The following is a 23,428-nucleotide window of genomic DNA, read 5'->3' as shown; positions in this document are numbered from 1 at the left end:
GATTATCGGAATTGAGTTACCACTCATCGTGTCGTTCACGCACCGAATACCAAGCTATTATTAACTGTAAACTACAGTAGATATATATATATGAACACACTTTGTTATAAGTTTACTCAATGAGCATATGTAATGTAATTAAAGTTTTATATCATCTTGTATTGCAGAAATGGATCTCAACAGAGATTTTAGATGTTAATAAAAAATCAAATAAAAAAAATATATATATATATATATGAACATGTGACTGTATGAACGTGTATACTGAGAGCAAAATGTTTGCGATTCAAAACGTGCCTTCAAAACCTGGCTACAAAAAAAGCCCCCTAAATCCCCCCTGGCTATTCGGTGAAAGACTCGACCGATTAAAGCCCAAGCGACCAACCAGAGCGTATGCCGGAGCCAATAATGGACACCGATCTGCAATGGAAGAAGCTGAGACCGTAACCGTCTCCGCTCTAGGGCACCAATCTCCCGAAAGGCGATTAACAGATGTGGCACGATTATCTTTCAATCCAAATATACTTATGCAGCTACGCCAGGCAAAGGCAAAACACGACCGATGTCTGAATTCTCCGGAGAAACCAGAGGGATCGGTAAACAGCCTTAGTATACCTACACGCCTTAGCACCGTATACTAAGTCCGTGTAAAGAACTCGCGAGCAAAGTGAATTAATAATAGCTTGTTCGCAGCCATTGGCTTGGTATTATCCGCGTTTTGCAAAACTTTATCGAATACCAATTGCCCAGGTCTCACCACGTGGAGGTTGCTGCGAATGGAGACCCGAGGAAGATAGACGGAATCACAAGTTCCACGTCTATCAACCTTTTACAATTTTTCTCGTTATAATCGACTTAAATCTTAGTACGCTCGCAACGAACACATACACACTAGCACACACATATATAATAACTTAAATTAATCGCAACGCAGAAACATACGTCCGAACGATGTTGGGGATTATCGGAATAGAGTCACCACTCATCATGTCGTTCACGCACCAAATACCAAGCTATTATTAAGTATAAACTACGGTAGATATATATGAACACACTTTGTTATAAGTTTACTCAATGAGCATATGTAATGTAATTAGAAATTTATATCATCTTGTATTGTAGAATTGGTTCTCTTCAGAGATGTTAAATGTTAATAAAAAGGCAAAACGCGACCGATGTCTGAATTCTCCGGAGAATCCAGAGGGATCGGTAAGCAGCGTTAGTATACGGATAAATTCCGTATACTAAGTCTGTGTATAGAATTCACGAGGAAAGTGAAATATTAATAGCTTGTAATGCCGATTGGCACGATTTATTGCCAGAAGGCTACTTTGAGTACAGATCGACCCCCACCCCCCACACACTAACACCGCCTACCAGTCGGTCAACCCATATGCAACGAGACGAGTTATTTTTTAAGTTCGCACGGGCCTCATGATGATTGTCACGTGAAGAAAAATATCCATATGATCTTCGCAATAACAAAAAACTTCTCATATTCTTCAAGCGGAGGCATATGTTCAGATGATCTTTACACAAAGAGATATCTTCAGATGTTGACCTTACACCTTGATTCGTGAAAAGGACAGTCAAAAGAATATGTTCACATATAGTAATTATAAAAGGGTATAATAACACGTTTTTATAGATATTTTATTTTGATAAATTAGAAATTTAATCCCACAACGATTCCTGAAACTAAACAAAGTACCACTGTTAATGTGTATGTCCATTTGAATGTCTCGAAGTATTGTAGTTTAAATTTTGTAACATTCAAGGAAGCCATTTTGAATGCTTCAATTAAATATATGAATTGAAAAAATTGCTCGAAAAACTTCTCATTTGATCTTGACACAAACCACGAAATCACGATTATTTCACTTACGGTTAAAAACAATGTAAAAATAAGTAATGAAGTGTCACTTTGTTGTTATAATAAATATCATAATAACTTACCAGAGTACACCAATTTCCCGCCGAATTCCGTTTGAAGGCAACCAGCGATGCTCAGAACGATAGTGCATACTTTCAAACCGAAACTCTGAAACGGAAAATAAACATAAACTTTAAGTAATTACACTATATTAACAATAGTTCCGTTATAAATTAACAATTATTGAACTCGTGGTGTGTCGCAAAGATTACAAATTGCATCAGAAATACGTAAATATTACATTAATTGGTACACAATGAAACCGAAGACTAAACCGATACCTAGGTATTGTATTGATTTGAGATTATTTAGTCTAAATAGGATAAATATTAAAGGACAGTAACGATAGAGAGCTAATGGAGGTACTAGTAATTAATATACATGAATAAAGATGAAAGGTAATTGTCAAACACTCACTTTGGCACGAGCAAACGGCTTCTACGTCGTATCACGTCAACGTCTCCTGTTCATTCGGCTATCTCCGGGGGTTCGCGAGTAGTTCATTGGTCAGAGCAGTAGATCCGCGACTAATACGACTTGGCGGGAACAAACATATGCACTAATCCACTTTAAAAGATGAATGTAATCACATAAAAAGCTCCTTGAAGACTCTATATACCTGATACGACCATAGGACTGCGGGCTGCGGGTAATTGGCACTCGTTAATTGATCAGTGTCTGAAAATTTGGTCCTCTACAGTCTACACCCTCGAAATGATCAATTATCGAGCGACTACTCAACTACTGTATTACAACACAGGCGAGATATAATATAGACACAGACGAGATATAGGAGTAGACATTTTATTCAATGAATTTGTTCGGCTCACTTTACTGGGGCGACGTCGCCCCATTTCCATTTTATTGTCACTACCGACCGCAGATTCATCGTTCTCATAACGTAGAGGTCGCTAAAATCACAGGCTTTTTAAAGAGTCGGTACTACAGGTTAGGTAGGCCACCAACTAACCGATGAATATTTGGCGCGGAATATTAGTATTGCTTAACAATTTTCATCTTAACAAATTGCTCCCAATTTGCTCCCTCGGAATCTAAAATTGCCCCCATCGCAATTATTATATATAATGAGATATTCACAAATGAAAAAGCAAAAATTTCTTGTCTGCAAAGTAGATAGTAAATGGTCTTTCTACACAAATATTATGGTACCAAAAAATTGCTCCTGATCTGTTTTGTAATATTCAATGGTCAGATATCTTAATAACAACTTATTAACAAGGAGCAATTGAAATAACGTTGTTGCATACAAGTTAGGTATGACGACATATAGTGGGCGCTCGTTTATTGCAGGCTATTTATTGTAACATAGGAACACGATTTGCACGATTATGACTGTCTGTAACATAGGGAGTGACACTCAAATGGTAAAAAACTTTTTTCTTAGTGGCCAAAAATCCTTCTCGCAGTCATCATTTTTGTAAAAAAACTTCTAATTAACGTGGTGCCAAAAAGTTATTAGGGCGCCATCTAGCATCAAAAGAATGATACTAAGTGGTTAGCAGCTTAGGCATTTTGTTATAAATGGCACCACGGGCATTTTGTACCACTATCATTAGGTTCTATCAGAGGTACATATTATCAAACTTAAATATTAAATAAAAATACCATGGCCAACAATTGTTAATACACAATGCAGTCTGATTCCAGTCGAAGAAATACTTGGTTTTAATTTGGGTAGGTTCCCTATATTATTCACAACGCATTTCAGGGTTCAAATGGATGCGCAGGTACTTTTACGTAACGTGTTAATAATGATGAATTTGTTAATGAATTGTACCATTACCAATGATTAACTAACCAATCACATGTATGTGTTTATTCTTTTAAGTAATTACCACTGCTGTTAATAATCAATCTGCTTGGATCAAATGGACTCTTTTTGAAAATTTAATAATTATTTTTGTTATATATAGTATTTAATTTCGTATAGAATCTTTTCCGTACTTTTTTAAGGGGAGTATGATCCCACAATTCATGCATTAGTAGTGGACAGAATATTGTCAGTGAAGATGAGTTAGTTCATATTCTACGTTTTTAGACGAGATATCAACTTTTGGAATCGTCGAATAAAATTTTCTGTTATATTCACTAAATATTCCTTCATTTATGACGATAACGCGAATGTTCATTATTTCCACTTTGATAGATTGTTTTTTGGAAACTAGGATTGAAGAAAAGGAGTCCGATTCAAAAGCTTGTTAAGCCAAAAATGTAGTAGAAACTTTTTTAATCTATGCTGAATATGTTTGCTTTCCTGTGTTTTACACAGTTGAATACGCCACAAATGTATAAAATATGCAGTCTAGAAGATGTCGATTTGTGATTGAGGGACGGATAAAAGGAAAGTTTGTAATTCAGCGTTATAAACTATCTACTTTCTCTGGTTAGAATGACCTTGCATTTATAATACATTACTTGACCATTCATAAGTAGAAATATCCTAGTAGGTATTCCAGATTGTCTTGTATTTTTTCGCTTTTGTTTATCATATTTTGTAAAACGTTACCGCCACATACCTTAACAAAACACATGATAAATGGAATGTAGTAAAGTAAACAAAAAATGCCGCTTTAAGATGGTAATAATATCGTTTAATATAATATTTTTTTTCCCATTGATTTTAACAGTAAAACTACCGACGATGAACTCATATTTGTTTCAATCGGTGGATAGACGTGAAAAACTTTTGAAAATTTAGAAATTTAGAAATGGACTAATTTCTTCACGTTTATATCGTAATAAAAGGTGCAAAAAATCTGAGAAAATGTATTGTCATAACATTTTAATCGTCGTTGTAAGACTGTATTGACAAGTCATTTTGACTTGCTTGGTAGTACGAATGTTAATGTTATTTCATGTTTATTAAGGAAATTTTATTATACGTTTGCCTCCAACAAGTATTCTTCTATTTCGAACGAAATGATCAATTCCCTCGGATATATGCTACCTATCGTAGCGAATTGGTATGAAGTAAAAGTAACAGTTACCTTGCATTATCTTCTGCGAGTGTAGCTTTCAGTTCGAACATAAACGCCCTTGTCTGTTACGCCCGCAAAAAAAAAGTTACACGATAGTTACAGACTGTTAGATAATAATACGAATGCAATTACACATGTGTTTTACACAGAACCGGCGTATTAATTCAACCCGTGCAATTATGTACTTTTCATTTGGAGTTTACGAACGTTGTCGAAAATGGATATTACCCGTTCGAAATGTACCTGCAATTATGTTGGTAATTAGTGTTTTACTAGGTTTCATTTGATCTTCCGTAAAATACGTTAACACGATTTGTTGTTCGATACAATAATTCTACAATTTTATTAGATGCATCATTGATTACATAATTTATTCATTTTATCGACAAATGTTTTCTGTGAGTTTAAATATTCGTCGCTGTTCTCCAATATTGACGCCATTTTTACCAAGTACCATGGCGAGAAGACATATTAGGTTTAAACTACATTACTATTTTATTAAGAAAATTCGTGGATTACTCGTTATTAGGCCTGATAATTGTATTCTGGATTAACACTTTTTTAATTTTAGGCATTAATTCCGATCGATAGAAGAACGGTCGACATATAATAGGTACACTTCGAAGGAGGCCGCAAAGATTACGTCATCGAGGAAGAATCCATCCCACATACTTTCTGTTCCGTACGAAATACGTAACAACAATATCGAGTTCAATAACAATTCCTAAACTCAACATCCAGCAGGTAGGTCACGAATACATAAATCTTAATTCCTAAATACATCTTGAATAAATATTTTTGTAATTTACGCGACTAATTCCGATCGAACGGTCGACGTGCACACTTCGAAGGTGGCCTACTAGGGTTATGTCATCGGGGTAGAATCCTGATAAAAAAAAAGTCCCTCAGTTTCCGGTGCGCGCGCTCGAAATTATTTAGATCATATAACAGGAGATTGAAAGCGAGTGTGCCGCCCCGGCGTGTACACGTACACGCCTTCTATACAGTCTGCTTTTCTTCTGACCGATTACCTTTCCCACGGCGGCTTATAGGAGCATAACCGCGTTTATATTACAGTCTGCCGTGCCGCACTTAGTCACACGAGCGTGCACATACACGGCCAAACTTAACATACGGCTCGCTATGAGAAATTCTCATTGCGAGGGCGATTGTCTGTTGCAATCGTAAAACGTCGGCACTGATCCAGTTTGAAAATCAAACGCATAGAATCTCCGTGCGCTAGAGAGCGAACGAGTGCGCGCGCGCGAGCGCAGCCGTGATTAAATCGCCGGTTAATACGGCTTTTATCACGGATACAGAACCGGAGAGGAAGGCATTTTGTCTGTAGACGTTCAACGAGTTTCCCGCGATTTCTATAAAATACGTATACGATTCAAGGTGTTACAGTATCGTTAAATGTTCGAACGATTATAACAGGTCGTTCGTTGGTGTTTTATGGTTGTGCGCGCACACACACATTCACGAACCGATATGTATTGTGTGGGAACGAAAATAGACACAAGTTCACCGTGAGATAACGTTTCCACGTGTGTGTATGAATGTATAAGATTGCACTTGACTTTGATCAGAATGATCGTTAACGGATCGTCGTTCTTTTCACGCGAATCTAAAACTTTGATCGTGGTCGACGAACTTGTACGTCCTGACGAATGTTTGGAACTGAATAGTTTGCAGACTGTAAAATAAATATTACGCTGTAACATTCATTTCAGGTTATTCAACAATACTCTGGATTCTCGAAAGAACTAATGTTCCTTGTCATAAAGTCTTGAACAAAAAAACGTGAATTTTATGATCGTGGAAAAGTTCCGAAGTGAACGTTGATATAAAGAGAAATTGTGAACGTTCCTTCGCTGCGAGGACCAATTAATTATAAACAATTATGTATATATATATTGAAATCATTAAAAAGTTATTGCATAATTACATAAAATTATAATCTAATGATTCAGTTACTTTTCACAAGAATACATAACCTTTTGGATCTATAAATCGTTCCAGTCTCAAGGATTCATTTAAAATGACTGAACTTCTTTTGAATGGTTCGACACGAGTTCAAATTAAACGTGCACTTTCGTCATTCTGATTGCATATGATTGTGTTTATTGGATTTCTGATACACGATAAGATTACAGTTACATCAGTGGTCTCTATTTCTCCCTGTTCCATCTTTGTTTAACCGTATCTCCAAACGGTGGTCCAACTCTTAGTGACCCGGTAGTTTCCTCTCGAATTTCTTATAATACATTCACCGTGCCGCGTTCACCTAAGCGGACAGAGTGTCGTGCTTTCCTTTCGATCGACTTCACTGCTCCGTACATATGTATCTTGGTGGTATTAGTTACATGTTTGTATTACTTTTAACGACGACTTCTCAAAAACAATTTGGTAGAATCAATCCTCTTAATTACGTGTTTACGGTATTTTTCGTGACAACTTCTCAAAAACAGTTTTGTAGAATCAATCCTATTAATAACATGTTTACGGTATTTTTCACGACTTCTCAAAAATAGTTTTGTAGTATCAATCCTATTAATTAGATGTTTACGGTATCTTTAGCAACGACTTTTCAAAAATGGTTTCGTAGAATCAGTCCCATTAGTTATATATTTACGGCATTTTTACAGACGATTTTTCAGAAATAGTTTTCTAGAATCGATTCTTTGTACGATAGAATTTATTCATGTTAGCACCCACAAATTGTAAGTCTACATCCTATAATAAAAATCATACACATACCACATAAATACTACTGTTCCATGCCATAACTTCAACAAACATGTCAGAAAATATATTCATCAAACATCCTAAAATAAGTGAATAATTCATTTCTTTTGATTTTAAAATTTTTTCTGTTACTGCGATTATTATGCAAGTCCTGTAAAATTTGTAGTAAATCCGAAGAAGGGATGAGCGTACGTGTGACAACGTATCGAAAATGTAAAATACAATTTTTTCGTATATAGCTTCGTTTTTGAGAAAATCGACTTGTAATATGCATATATCCTCCTTACAGTGAGTAGAAATGGTCATTTATGAACAGACACGACAACCAAATCCTACTCAATTGCACGTTTATTTATTCGTTTGAACTTCAAACTTCATTTTCTCGCAAATAAAACTCCGTTCGATCAAACTTTATACAACATTTTCGATTTGTTTTTATATCTACAATCATTTTATTAAGATTGGTCGTGCCCAGCATATTTTATTCAGTTCACGATTGTCCCAAAGAAAATTGCGCAACACGCTCGAGAAACGTGATTTCATTCACATAAAATCACTCTATGTCTATTATCTGCCAGTAAACAGACGTAAGAAATAACGTTTATCGGTAACTAAAATCAGTCCGTTCGTATCCGCGACGGGTCCGTTTCGTGTCAGTTCTTTACATCCTATATTTTGAGCAGCAACATTACTCAACGTACCTTGAATAACCATTGCATCCTTATTAAAAGACTGTGAATTTGATTTATTTATATTGTAATTGAATTAGTAAGACACGAGTAAGAAGAACTATAAATGAAATGATAAATAATAATGTATAATAATGTTTAATAAGTTACCTTCTGAGTAAATAATATGTTAAAAGTAACGTATAATAATATGTAATAAGTTTATCTCATTATACTTACCTTCAAAAAATCATTAACAAAAGAAATAAATTCCTATCTAGGTTTAGTCACGAGTAATTTCACGAAAAATTTGAACAATGGAATATTAAATAAATTTAAGCTGTCTATCGTCCGACGTAGGATTGTTTCGTTCGGTTGAAAAATAGCAAAATGGTGATACTTTAAAGCAAGAAGGTAATTTCTTTGCAAGAAAATGAACTAGTGTTTATGGATAAGACAGATAAAAAATAAAATATCGAAAAAATCCTACCTCGAACGATAAACAACTTGCATTCTTTTAATATTTTATTGTTCAATTTTCTTTCAGAAATCTGCTCTTCAGAAATTATACAGTAAAGAGTCAAAAATACTGGTTCGTAAACTCCCATAAAAATGATTAAATTAACCTAACATTGTATTTTCTGAGATTCTTCGCAACGTTTTATTGAAATATACAGAATATTTCCAAAATCGTGATATAACCAGAAAGGATGTCATTGTAGATGCAAAAAGAAGACGAAAATATAGAGAAATATTTTTTTGTAGAATGCTTCGTTCCCAAGATAATTAATTTTTAAAATTCATGTAACGCGAACGCATTGATAGTGACAATAAGTAGAAACAGAATTCAACGAACAGACGCGTTAGCCAAGTGCTATTCAATTGCACGCCTATCCAGCAATTTTCAAATTCGATTTTCTCGAAAACGAAGCATTGTACTTTAAATTTAATTTTTTTACATTTTCGACTTATTTTTGCATATAAGATCACATCCTTTCGGGTTGTACCACCATTTGAAAAACACATTTGCATATTTTCAACAAACCGTCCCTTTTACCGACGTGATACAAATAGAAACACTTTCATCCTTGGCAGTTCTTGTGTTAAAGAAAAATTGAAAACAATTTTTATATACTACTCACATGTACCTGCCTTTATTTAATAAATTTCGATAAAAAAACTGGTTTTAGTCACTCATAGAGAAATTCTCAAAATTGCGGTACTTTTTTCGAACGAATCCAAGATTGATTTAACCTTTTAACATTAAAACTACCAGAATAGACAAAATACCCAACAGTTTGTTTTCTGAGATTCTCCGCAACATTTGATTTCAATATACAAGTGACAGACCAACGCGATAGAAATAGAAACACGTTTACTTTCGGTAATTTTAGTGTCAAAGAAAAAATTTTTTAAAAATTTCTATATTTAATTCATGTCTCAGTCTCTATTGAAAGAATTTCGATCAAAAAAAGTGTTTTTAGTCTCTCACAGATAAATTCCCGAAATTGCAGTATTTTTTTGAATACATCAAAGATGGATTTAACCCTTTAACAGGGAGACGCAAAATCGAGTAACATTAATGTCTTTGTTTTCTGCATTTCGTGGTGCCGGGCGATGCTCACTTGGAACACGGTCCCCGTTGTGGAAAAGTGGTTAACAACCCCACCTGGCCCCGTGGTCGGGCGCGGCCTTTCCCCTTCGTCTATAAAGCCACCAGGAGTCCACTTCTTCCGAACATTCACTCGTCGCTTCGTCACTCATTTGTTCACCATGCGGCTGCTTATATTCGCAGGTGAGTGCACTGTGCATCCATCACACACAAACACACAAACACACACACCTTTTTCATAGGATCAAGGACGAATCAAATTTTCCTGATTTTTTTTTTTTGTGTGTTCGAGTCGGCTTTGTGAACGTTGTTTTTCCTGTGCGATATGTAAACTCTCAAGATAGAAATCTAGATAAATAAAGCGGGCATACCAAAGAGGGGGTGAAAGAGGAATAGAAAAAAGAAACAATTAAGTGTTATAAGTGGGCAAAAAGTGATACAATTTAAATGATAGTCAAACTGATCAAAGAGAAATGTTAGTATTAATTATTAATTATATAAGAGTTATAGTTAAGATAAGATTGAAGTGTAGGTCGGAAGTCATCCGAGCCCCGAAAGGCAAGAATTAGAAATAAATAAAATAAATGTAAACTCTCGAGATATACCGGCCGGTAAAATCGAAACCGATCGTGTCTCCATGTGCGTGCGACCTCGCCGTTTGTGTGTGATCGGCGGTTCGGTAAATCGGAGGACAAACGATCGAAAGTATTGCTCTCTCGTCGACGACAGTGATCGATAGAACACACGAAAGAAAAAAAAAAGGAAACTATTCGTTCGAGAAAACGTTCGATGTTGCACATTTGATGATTGTCGAGAATTATTGTTCGAACAGAACGTGCGGATTTCATCGAAATCGGGAGTGATGATTGTTGCTGGAGTAATCGAGTACCTACATGAATCAACTGTTGCAACATCGATGAAATTAATTCATAACAAACTGTTCGTTATGGAATTTCGATTACTTCGATTGAATGTTTCATTCTTCAATAAATTCTCTTAATTTATTCGTTAATTCTTGGTAGTAGAGTGGTATGAAAACTGTTCCATTTTTTTTAGTGCTTGAATTTGCATGATGGAACACATTAGTCGTACCACAGTTAAATCGTGAAACTACTAAAAATAAAAAATAATATAATAAAATTATTTTGTTAGTTTTTATAAAAAATAAAGTGTCTGTGCAACAAAGCAATTTTTTGTTGTAAAATTCTGTGCGTTGAAGATTCGTTTGAGAAAATGAGTGACATTCGTCACATTTACTATGATTGCTAGAGTTATCTGGTGTATAAATCAACTGTTGCAACGTCGATGCAATTAATTAATAATAAACTGATCGTTATGGAATCCTTTTGGTTTATTTTACAATATTTTGTAAATTCTGTATTTCGTAGGAGTATTATTGATCACGGATTTTAGATCACTTTCGAAAGATAACCGTGTAAAGAGAAATTACTTTTGAATTTGAACAAGTCATTTCCGTTTAACTATGTTCTTAATGTTCATTGGAATGATTAGAATATCATGTTTAGACCGCAGAAAAGATTCTTCATCGGAAGGAACTTTCATCAGATGCAAGGAATTCTCTATTTTATTTTCAAGCCTAATCAACATACTTAACACTTCATCTGCGAGCGTTTTACATTTATATACATATACAGAAATATATCACTGAATATTAATTAAACACCACTAGCGATTGTATATCGGGAACAATACAAAATAATTCGTATTTCTTGAGAGATTATCATCCTCGAAATCATGGAACATTCTGTTACCCGCAGACAAAGTGTTAAAAGACAGAAGGAATTTCTACATTTGCCCTTGTTTTTATAAATAACATTATGAAATAACATTTTGCGATGTTAAATTAATATATTCAGTTGAAAGGAAAGACTATAGCTCCGTTGTTATTTTGTGGAAATTATTTACTTCGAGTAACTGAGATCTTGGCCATTGTTCTTCTTTAAGGGTACTCGTAATTAGTCGTAGATGCGAATAATACGTATAAAGCTTCTGTTTTCCACGAGAAAATTGCCACGTGTTATATCGGTGTGGACTACTCCTTAAAATTAAGAGCATGCAGAGCCGCGACTTTCCTCGATTCGCCAGATAAACTGGTGCGTACGGGCATTGCATTCGTATTAGAAACTTGCTTCCTGGAGCAACTCGGTTCACTTTCGCGTTTCGGTTTATACAAATATGCAGGCCGTTACTTTCATTGCGGTATAGGCGGGAATTCATTTTTTTTTCCATTCGCAGGACGCACTTTAATGAAGGGGGAGATATATCACGAAATTCCATGGAATCTGGCGATACGGAATTACATTGCAAAAAAATTTAGTGTTTCTTCTTTGATGCACTGAAAAGAGTTCGCTGTTTTGTCAGTTTCACATACCTGCGTGAACGTAACGAGCAACGAAAATGTTGAAACGATACGGTTCTAACATGTGTAGATTGTTTAGATTAATTGTCTGTTTAAAAATATTTTTAACGATATGGGAATTGTATAAATCAAGATATATCGCGGCACTGATTTCATGCTTCCTCTTGAATATCGTGGACTCGAATGAAGTTCTTCTATTCAATACCGTATGTAGAAGGTTCGTTTTTTAGTTTTGGATGGAATTGTGTTACCTACGTGTGAGTGATGTGACAGTCAAACTGTTAATTCCTTTTTGGATTTATATGGTTCAGGAAAGAATCAAAAAGTATTCCAAAAGGTAATAGACCTTGTATTGATAAATAATGTATAATTCAAATATATCTTTGGTAGAAATAATTTAAATTTATTATAATCTACTTTTGCTAGAATTCAGGATTTGCTTCAAAAAAACTCAGAAGTGATTTCGTTATTCCCCTGGAATATAGTATGGATTGTCATCCAGAAAAAAGAAGGCAAAATATATAGAATTTAAATTATATCGCCAGAATTTATGTTTTTATTCCTTTTGTATGATATTTTTGAATTGTTCTTAAACGTTAAATTCAATACTAAGATAAATACAAATAAAGATAATTATGTTGCAATTGTATAGTGTGATTTTTGAAATATTACTGAATGATTATTCGACTTGACTATATGAAACTATAACCATTTGTAACCTTGACTTTTGTTGCCCCCAAAGTTTTACTGGATTTTCTATTATAATTGCAAATAGCACTGCATTATTTGTAATAATTGTACATCGTGATTACCAATATTCTATCAAGATTGTGTAAACTTTCTCTGGCTATCGCAACGTAATAATTACACCCCGACGTCAGTGAAATCCGTTGTGGGAATAATTTGGCAAAGAAGACAGTGGTATTGTTGTGTGTGCGAAGCTAATTAATGAGTTTCAACACGTGTGAACAGTTCTGCATAAAACCTTCAAACATATACTTAACATGGATCGAGTGAACTTTACTATTTCGACAACATTCATTCTAACGCAAAATTAAATTTATATAATGTTTGCAAAAAATTTAGAAGCACATTCGATGTTAATCTCCTGAGGGATATTGGCACGTATGTGTACGTTTAGCCTTTCTTTCATTCAAGCATCATTCCGAAACTGTAATTAAACATTCATCAGGAAACTCCTCAACAAAGAAGGATATTCTACCAATTGATTATCGTCAATATTTACAAATGTATTTTAATTAAATACAATCGAAGAATAAATAGAAATATTCTTCTGGTCTCATAAATTCGTCCCTGAAGACGTTAATAAAATATAAATAAAATTCCAAGATTAATGACGAATAATTTGAAATATTATTTCGTATTATTTTACATGACTTTTATTGAGAATCTACGCGCAGAAATACGTGAACGGGAACCTCTGCAATTAAAAACCATTTAACCTCGAATTTTTACGGTGCATGGGCTCCACAAAACCACCGTATAATTCCAATTATTAGACATGAAGATTCGTTCCAAATGAAACGCAAAACGTTTCGCAATAACAAATAATTTCTCTTTGCAGAAGGAGGAATTACGTCGCAGATAAATAAATGTTTCTTTCTGAAGACGTCAATATACTTATAGTACAAAATAACTGGTTAATATACTACGTACTATTTATCATTTTAAAATTTGATGGGACTTCTTTAACTTTGTGCTACTATTTCCATTTTGCTTTCCACTTTGAAAATTACAGAAGCTATACGCGTGGGTATCTCATGAATCAATTAGATTTCAGGGAAACTCTAGGTACAATATTCGTGTCTGATTATTTTGAACAAAATCCAATTATATTAGTTTCCCCGTTAATACTTGATTTGTCCGCATTAACCGTGTCGTACCGATTTCACGGTACGAAAATAACAATCCCACAGTGCGGAATGATGGTGAAGAAATGGACATTGACATTTCACTTTTTTTTCGCGATCGAATCGATGAAGACAGCCGTCGTGTTTTCCCGAATAATCTCGTTATCAAAATTATTCGGTGGAAATAATTACAAACTGTCATTCCCGGCGTATTTCTCGCGTGATTCCCGCAAGGAAATGTGTGATTTATCAACGCAATTAGATAACGAAGGTCGAGGTAATTGATTCTTGATATTTCCGTAGAACGTGTAATTATTGTGCCTTGATCGTTATTACTGAAAACTAAAAATTGTACTGTTACTTCATTGATCTTGCCCTTGTACACCTGTACAATTATAATATTTTTATATTCATTTGATACTATGCGAACAGAATACCTAATATTTCTTTAAAATAGGAGATTCTCATGAGGGTTCGAAAAACATAGAATATCATTAAATACACAATTTTCTTAATAAAACAGTAATATAGTATAAATTTGAAGATTTTTCTGCTCTAGTGTTTCATAAATCAATGTAAAATTACTGACTAGGGAAGGACCCCAACTGTCCGACTTCGATTTTAACGGACTTTTGTAACATGATAGTATACAGGTTCTGAATGATATGTGTGAAATATTAGGTATATACACTAATTTTAAAGATACTAACAATTAAAGTTATGTAACTTTAATATGTAATGACTACAAATCAAATTCATCGAATTATAAGGTTGTTTGGCTGGTAAATCGGAGGTCCTTCGATCGATTCCCGTTCACCGTAATATTTTTTATTTTACTGTGCCAGCGTAACTTCGACAAACTTAACTTATATTCATAGTATATCTTGAAGGTCCGTAACTTCAAGTGTTTATATCATTAAAATTATCGAGTGTCTACACCTAATATTTCACATTTACCATTAGGAACCTGTACACCATCATTATACAAAACCCCATTAAAATCGAAGTCTGACAGTTGGGGTCTCTCCCTTGTGAGAACAATGATAGTTATTGTAAAGAAACAATTAATTTTTTTTTATTTTCTTAGAAAGAAACAATTTTTTCCCCTATCTTTATTTCCGATAATTTGTCTCGAGGACATTCAGTTGCGAGTTGTGTTGGCGGTAAGGATAACCATGTGGGTGCTAATCCCTTTGCAGTAGCACTGTTAAAATTGTACTTATCGCGTGGGTAGATCCAGTGGATGTTTTTTCTTCAGTCTTCTGACTGTGTAGATAGTGTACAGACAGTTGGCCAACAGGTTTGGATGGTTTAATATTTTTGTTTTGTATCTGTTCGATAACCGCTGAATTCTTTCCTGCACAGTAGGGATTTGTAAACCTTTGCGAGTTCTTCATTCCTTATGTACCATGGTGCATGAACACTTGATATCGCGTGAGGATCAGAATATAATTGCAATCATAACGGACGTTTTAGAAACAGTTCTCGATCGCGGCTGAATTTGTTGCAATACAAAAACCGTGCTTTCGTTTCGAGGGGAAATCACAACCTCGTCCTTGGTTCGGTTTCTCATTAATAGAGATTTTGAAAGACGTATGACGTTATTTCCCGTCGATTACGACTCGATTCTGAGGTTCCTCGAATGATGAGAGAGTAGTCAATTAGTAATAATAATGAGGAGTAAGGATGTGTACGGGGCCCCCGTCGTGGATCGACGGGTTTCATTGGCTTTCCAAGTCATCGTCCGATTGCATTGGCTTCCGGCAAAGAGTTTACCGGATTTGCATAAGGTTTCTGGTCTTTCCGCGCTGTGCAATATCAATGTGAATCGATGTCGGGAGCATTATTATCTAACTGTTGGGTCGGCCATAAAAGTAATGCCTGATTTCTGTAGTAGACGATGCCTTTCGGATTTCAATACGAAACACTGAATGCAATTAATAAACTAGATACGTATACTGAACGCTGACACTTCAACGCATCGTTTAAAGGAAAAATCATTACGATTCGGTTAAATTTCTTTAAATTGACCTTGGTCTGAAAATAAGTGACCAGAAGATGCATTTTTGAGCAATTTTGCTTTTTTGATTTTCGTTTACAGCATCGTTATCATGCATATGGGAAATCATTTTTGTTGTTTGTGAAGCATTTTTTCTTCTTTGAAATAAAAAACAGCGTGCTTGGTGAAAAGTACAACTTCTCGTGGTGGTGTGATTTCACGAAAATTCGTGTGTAGTGACTTCAGAAAAGAAAACAAGGTCAATTCAAGAAAGTTGAACCCAATCGTAATTGTTTTTTTTTTAAACCACGTGTTGAAATGTCAGAATATGCACATATTTTATTAGTTAGGACAAGTGCGTTGTATGGAAAAACAAAAAAAAACATCATCCATTGCAGAAATTCGACGTTACTTTTTGGCCAACCTGACATAATAGAGAAACTCCGTAACGATAGGTCGATTTCATTATTTAAACCTAAGCCCAGGCTCAATTTCGTATGTATAGTCTTATTTATTTGGTGTGCAAATGTGATGACTGCCTTTCTTTTAAAAAATGTTTTTATTATCAGTTACAAGAAATAGATCCCCGAATTTTCTATTAATCTGCAATATTTCAAGGAAAAATTAAATTTTTCGATAAGAATATAAAGAGAAATCATGAAATCGATATAAATATGGCGGCCTATATTTATATTTGTTTCAGTCGCATGTATTATTCAAACCAAATATGTGAAATTAAACATTACATTTTTCGATACTTGATTACGTGAAACTGTATATTTTAGTATTCTTTTTAGAAGATCAGTAGCAAAATGAAATTTTGCACAAGCGACAAAAAAAGTTCGTTGGAAGCAATAAATGTGTAATACATTGGCAATATCGCCAAGGATCTAGTGGGAGTAGTACAGTAGAAGAAACTACGTAAAACTGAAAAGTCCCTTTCATTTACCCAGTGAACGGAAAAAACTTGGAAAGAACTCTTTGTTCGTGCAAGGTCGTGCCCCAGAAATATTTCAAATAACTGCGATTTGATTAAAGTTACCGTTCTCAGTGAACACACCGATGAGTTCAACGGTTTTTTTTTTACATCTTATTGCGACAACAACGGAAAATAATTAAATTACATTATTTTATCAGTGGAGTTCTATTTACATTGTATATACACTAGCTTGAATTAACAAATTTATGAAATTTCAGATTGCTTCTGATTAAAGCACTTGCGACACATAATATCTTTGAACATAACAAAAATTGTACAAAACAATGTATCCAACAAAGAAACTTACAAGGACAATAGTTGGTTTTTAGGTTATGTATTAGTATATTTCTTGATATTTCCTCGGAAAATTGGTGAAATGTGAAAAGATTGGAATGAATCTAATGATTTTCATTGTCCTGTAAATTTCAAACTAAACATGATTAGGTTCTTTACTGTATAAAGCATAGTTTCCTAACCTTTTTTGGCTCACAGGCCCCCCTTTCAAAGTTTCCTTTCTGGTAAACTATCTCGATCTAATAAAATTTTCAAGACTTTGATTATCTAAATCTAAATAAACTATCAAAATTTCCAAATGTGATTATGCGTGTAATCTTCGTATCTCAAAAAGCTAGATCGAAAATAAAGAAAACAACATAACTAGAACGTCCCACACTCCAGATCTCCTCAGCACCCACGTTAGGAGCTTATGGTATAAAGGTACAGTGGCTGGCAAAAGTTACCGTCCAAATTGTAATTTCAACGCATCTTTTTAAAAATATACAATACGAATAAAGTCTCGATATATCCATACTGAGGATACATTGCTTCTTCGGATTTGGTGATGTCAAAAATCTTCTGTTATACTGTTTCCAAGAAATACGGGTCTGATAGTTGTTAGAAGAATCTTTTGGCAGCCACTGTATCCAACAGGATACGGTTCGAACATAAATGTGTGTTTTCGAAGAACCGTACAAGCAAGTAAACGAACGATGGAAAAGAAAGTAAAGCAAACGAGGATATTCACGCGGTCTTTTGCACCTATGTCACTACCGATTGAGAAATCGGGTATCGGAAAGTGAAATAAGTAGATATTATGCATGTATATAGGTACAGGACACGATATCACCTTTCTAACTGAGTAACTGACTCGCGGCTGCGGCTACAGTTACAGTTCCTGTGACGTGCATAAGGCATACTACCGGCTTTTGATTAATCGTCGAAACACAGCAGAAATACGATTACACCGTTACAAACTGATCGAACTGTCAGAACGGATCTGTGCTTTGGACGAAATGAAATCGTATTTCGCGGAACACGAACTAAATAACAAGAAGTTAATCTAAATTGAACCGATATGTAGCTACTTTTTACCCCTTAATTCTTTGAGGCACAGATTTTTATATGAATATTCATTTTTCAAACCTCTAGTATACAGGGTGTCCCAGTATTTGATGGTACAATCGGGGAGGGAGTGATTCTACATGAGAAAATAAGTCGAAAATGGAATAAAATGTTTTCTTCGAGGTTTCGTTTTCGAGATAATCCAATCTGAAGATCTGCTGGATACGCGAGCATTTGAATAAGACTCGGCTGATGCGTCTGTTCAGCACGTTCCGTTTCTACTTATTATCACCCCGATGAAACTTCCAAGTGGTTTTTCTCGAAAACGAGGCCTCGTATGAAAAACTTTATTCTTCTTTTTCGACTTATTCGAGTTTTATCAATGTCCCGAAAGGAATACTCCCGGCATCCTAGAGGTTAAATTGGCTGCAGTGGTATAATAAAAATCTAGGAGTCGTTGATCGTTCGGATTATTAGTGGTTAATTGGCGATTTTCAATAACGAAAGTTGTATGTCTACTCATAAAAATACCGATAATCGATTGAGATTCTGAAAACATTAAGTTTGTCTAAAGAGTTGAATCTATGTCATCTTTCCATTTGATTTCTCAATATTTATCACAAAGTTCTTATACGTCTGTCTTTATATATCATATTCCAATTTACTGCAATAAACTCCCTAAATTAGTTAACGTAATCGCAAACAGGCTACTTGTCGAGCATAACAAATATTTGTTATGCATTTGTAACATTTCAAAACCTTTTACCAGCGCTTGACATTCAATTGTCGCGTTCATCGATTTGCCAAGGCGGGGACAAAGTCGGTCGCGACAAAGTAGAATGAATTTAATTGGAGAGGAAAAATTCAATTAATTGGCCCCGCGTTGTGGGCAGTCCGCGTAGTTAAGGGAAATAACAGTGTTTCAAAACCGGCGTGCAAGGCAGTCAACCCACAGTCGGCGATCGATTCGAAGAAGTTAACGATTGCAAGAACAAGCTCCATTCGAGAGCTTATGTTAGATCAATAGGTCAATCGGTGAAATACAGGGGCGGGGATCTATCGAAAATCACGCTCGCGACAGGCTCAACAGATTTGAACTGTTCGGCTCGGTAACGAAATTAGCGAGAACCAATGCTTAACCATGCTACCGACCTTTCATTGCCGGACGATTTTCTTGCAGTTATAATGATCATGAGTTCGCGAGACAGGCACTGTTTCCCGTTTTCCACAGTAATAAGTAGAGTATGCTTTCAAAAGGACGTGAATGAACAATGTTGCGTAAAACCGGCTAATCTGTTTGTAACCTGTTAATTTTACGTCTCGTAAACTCGAATAACGAACGCAGTCTTTTACAACATACTTAATACTATCTTCGGAACAGACACACCGTCTATTTCGTTAGAAAGTGTGATTTTATGCGTTCTAAAATTAACTTTTATACGTTGCGTTACGAAAAGGACTGTACTTGTTAAATTTTATGCGGAGATAAAGTAACAGGGATGTATAGCCACGATGAAATTTCGATTTGAGTATAGAGTACACGAAATGTTACAGCAGTAATTTATATGAATTGCACAATTATGTTTGCATTGATTAGTAACTTGAACGTGAAGTGTGTTTTCAACTTTGTTAGTCCTGAAGTGGAAGTGATTCTTGCAAGTTAAATTCGTGACATTTGCAAATAAGACTCTAATGTGCTACGTTAGGGGAAATTAAGAGAAAAATCGCAGTAAGTTTTATTTGTGTATTATTTCAATTACTAATCAATACAAATAATAATTATTTCAATCACTAATCGATACAAATAATACACAAATGAAACTTACTTCGATTTTTCTCTTAATTTCCCCTGACGTAGCACATTAGAGTCTTATTTGCAAATGTCACAAATTTAACTTGTAAGAATCACTTTCACTTCAGGACTAACAAAGTTCAAAACACGCTTCACGTTCAAGTTGCTCGAATTCGAAGCACGAATTCAAGATCAAAGCTGCTATTGGTTTGAAAATCCACCGTTCTCGTGTAAAAACTTTCTCGAAAATACAAGTTCATTCCTCCAAAGCGGACTTGGAGGGGTTCCAGTGAAAGATCAAAGCGTGAAATCAGTAATTAAAGGTATGGAATAGGGAAATATACCTGCTCGATAATTTAGGGAAACCCATCTTCGACTCTGACCTTTTTGTAGGTCGTATGACATCGAATCACTATTAAAGGTGGCAACAAAAACACTAAAAAATCGTGACGTCGCTATTACAATTGTAGAATTTCATCAAACGTATAATTTGCAAATATTACCGAAAAAATATATCAAAATTTGATCACTTACACTAATGTGCAAATATTACCGAAAAAAATACATAAAAAATCTGTACCTTAGAAAAATCCATCTGTAATCGTCCTCTCTGATGTTTTCGTAGACTTTGTAACAACTATTACTTCGTGGCAGCGAAAACACGTCAACTTCACAATGCTACTTCACGACGCGACGTCACTAATAATATTTTTGTTTCACGATTCTAAACGTATAATTTGCACACATTGCAGAAAAATGACATGAAACTAGTAATTCCAGAGGTCACAGTCACATCTGAGTTATGAACTTGAGTCCCTGGTCGCTGATGTAACTAATGGGCACTCTTGAAACTTGCTAGACACGAATAGTTCGACACTCGACGAAGGACACTTCCGAACTGAACTTACAGGAAGTTATCGCCAAGTATAAAGGAAAACTAATATTCAAGGAATACCCAGGGGTTCCAAGAAGGTCCAATCATGGGACAATGTTTTTGTTATGCGACACAAAGTGACCTGCCTGTTACGCGTCCGCCTGATCGAACTATCTGATACATACTGAACAAAATAGGAAACATATAATTATTCAAATTCATTAAGACATTCATGCTACACATATTACATAAGTGAATAAATAATGAAAAAATATAATTGCGTTAATTTTTAGTTAAAACATCTTTCAATTTTACAAACATTCTTATTCCGCATTTTTCAGTATTTTATAGTCTTAAAAACATGCCCTTAAAATGTCCTTCTTGAAATTCCTAACGGTGCACGGAATATAACATAATATTTTTCAAACTTTAAACGTGTTTTTCTCGAAACTATTTTTTTTTAAACTGGTGTGCAAGAAAACTCGAAAAAAAATATAACCGATAGACCTGATACTTTGCTTCCTTATAATAGACACATGTTATTGGAGGATGAACCTAAAAAATTAAGAAAAACATAACACATTAAATTTTTTTTGTCAGTGCGAAGTATAAAAAAATCGCGATTTTGATACATGATTTTCAAATTGCTGCTATTCTTGCAATTTTCATTCTAGAATGTTGAAGTCATGTTCATCCTCCAACTAAAAGCATATACTTTATCGAAATACTTGTTTTGTTTTATTTGAGATGCCAGGCCATTTATGCATGCCAATTCCTACGTTTCTTTTTTTTTGGCAGATTTGGGTCCCATGGCAGTCCACGTAGAAAATTGTATACTTAAATTAACAGAAATAAATGCCAATTAATAGTCTCTCGATAAGTACACAATGTTTCAAAAGATTCCGTCGATTCAGTATCGCGCAAATATACTCGCAAAAATAAGTTCCGTTTCAGTGCGTTACGCTGGTCTGACCCGTTAAAAAGTTTACATATCCAGGAACGGCCATACCGTGGGCGTTAATTAAATAAGATTTGTTAACCGGAGGTTGTTACTTAACTGTCTTCCAGCTGAGGACGCTCGGTTTGTTACTCAACGCGAGCAAATTGCTCGTATCCGCGTAATTTCTCGCGCAGGTAACAAAGGAAAAGGAGAGCTAACCAAGCCGGGGGGATTTCCTTTTTCTCTGCGCCCGGTCTAAACAAAGATTTTTCCAGCCAGGAAAACAGACACACACACACACACCGTAACTACCAGAGATCGATCTAAGCCACACGCCGCGGTATGGAAACGATTTGGCAATCTTTCCTCAGCTTAGAATTTCTCACAATTACATCTTTGGGCATGTTCGCAGCTTCGCCTGCAAAATGGCTGCCGGGCGAGGTGAAAGTCAGATGGAGTTTTAGGCGTTTAACCTCCCCTTGCTTTAAACTCGTTGTTACGATTCACGCAAAAATACGGAATTTTAACGATGACGCGATTCTTTTTATGGAAATTCATGATTGTAGACAGCAGTTTCTAAACATGAAAATGAAGTAGAATTTCATTTCCTGGATTAGATGTTCTATTCTGTTGATAATAATGTATAAATATCATTAAGTTTTTTTTAAATTCTTCGCACTTTGCATGTGAAAATTTGTTATAAATACGTGAATTTTGAGGACTTATTAATGTACTTAAGTGATATAAAAGTAGGTAAGGATTTATTTTTGAGAAGTTTCTAAAATTTTATTTGTACATGTGTATTTTCTGATTTAAAAACATCACTTAACAAAAATAGGGATTTGAAAAGTATCTGAACATTTGCTCAGTCAATCTCAATCTTATTACTAATTCTTATTTAAAAACGCAAGAAGATAAGATTTACACTCAGTACTCCGCACGTTCTTTCTCCGCTTTGTTCTGTGTATAATACCTATAATTAAATGTCTCTGGTAAATAGCGTGACAGTAAAAGTGCTATTTCTAAAATTATAAGTATATATATATATATATATAACTTGCGATTTCATATGTAGAGAAAGTTGATCGTAAAAACTGATATTTCTCATGCAGAGGGGAAGCGCGCATTCTTTTATTATTTAAAGACGAATAATTAAGTTTCTAATTCTTGTTTTTCAGAAAATTGTCTTTAGATCCGCCTTGATATTGACCTTAATATGAACTGTTTCACGTTACAACTACGTAAGAGAGAAAACATCAAATTATATATTACCTGAAAGATACATACAATGT

The 23,428-nt window shown here is 34.8% G+C and overlaps 1 protein-coding gene across 1 annotated transcript in view; it reads left to right on the top strand.

The window, feature by feature from the left end:
• The first annotated feature begins 275 nt into the window (after positions 1–275).
• LOC107188079 overlaps positions 276–23,428 on the top strand; it is a 36,364-nt gene continuing 13,211 nt past the window's right edge. Inside the window, 5 exon segments of the mRNA XM_015576322.1 lie at positions 276–596; positions 1,123–1,209; positions 8,896–8,920; positions 10,002–10,024; positions 10,026–10,143. Coding sequence (XP_015431808.1) covers positions 276–596; positions 1,123–1,209; positions 8,896–8,920; positions 10,002–10,024; positions 10,026–10,143 — 574 coding nt within the window.

Source organism: Dufourea novaeangliae, unplaced genomic scaffold (genome assembly GCF_001272555.1).
Source record: "Dufourea novaeangliae isolate 0120121106 unplaced genomic scaffold, ASM127255v1 scaffold115, whole genome shotgun sequence".
NCBI lineage: Eukaryota > Metazoa > Arthropoda > Insecta > Hymenoptera > Halictidae > Dufourea > Dufourea novaeangliae.
The sequence above is the reverse complement of the archived record's forward strand: the minus strand, read 5'-3'. Positions and strand labels throughout refer to the sequence as shown.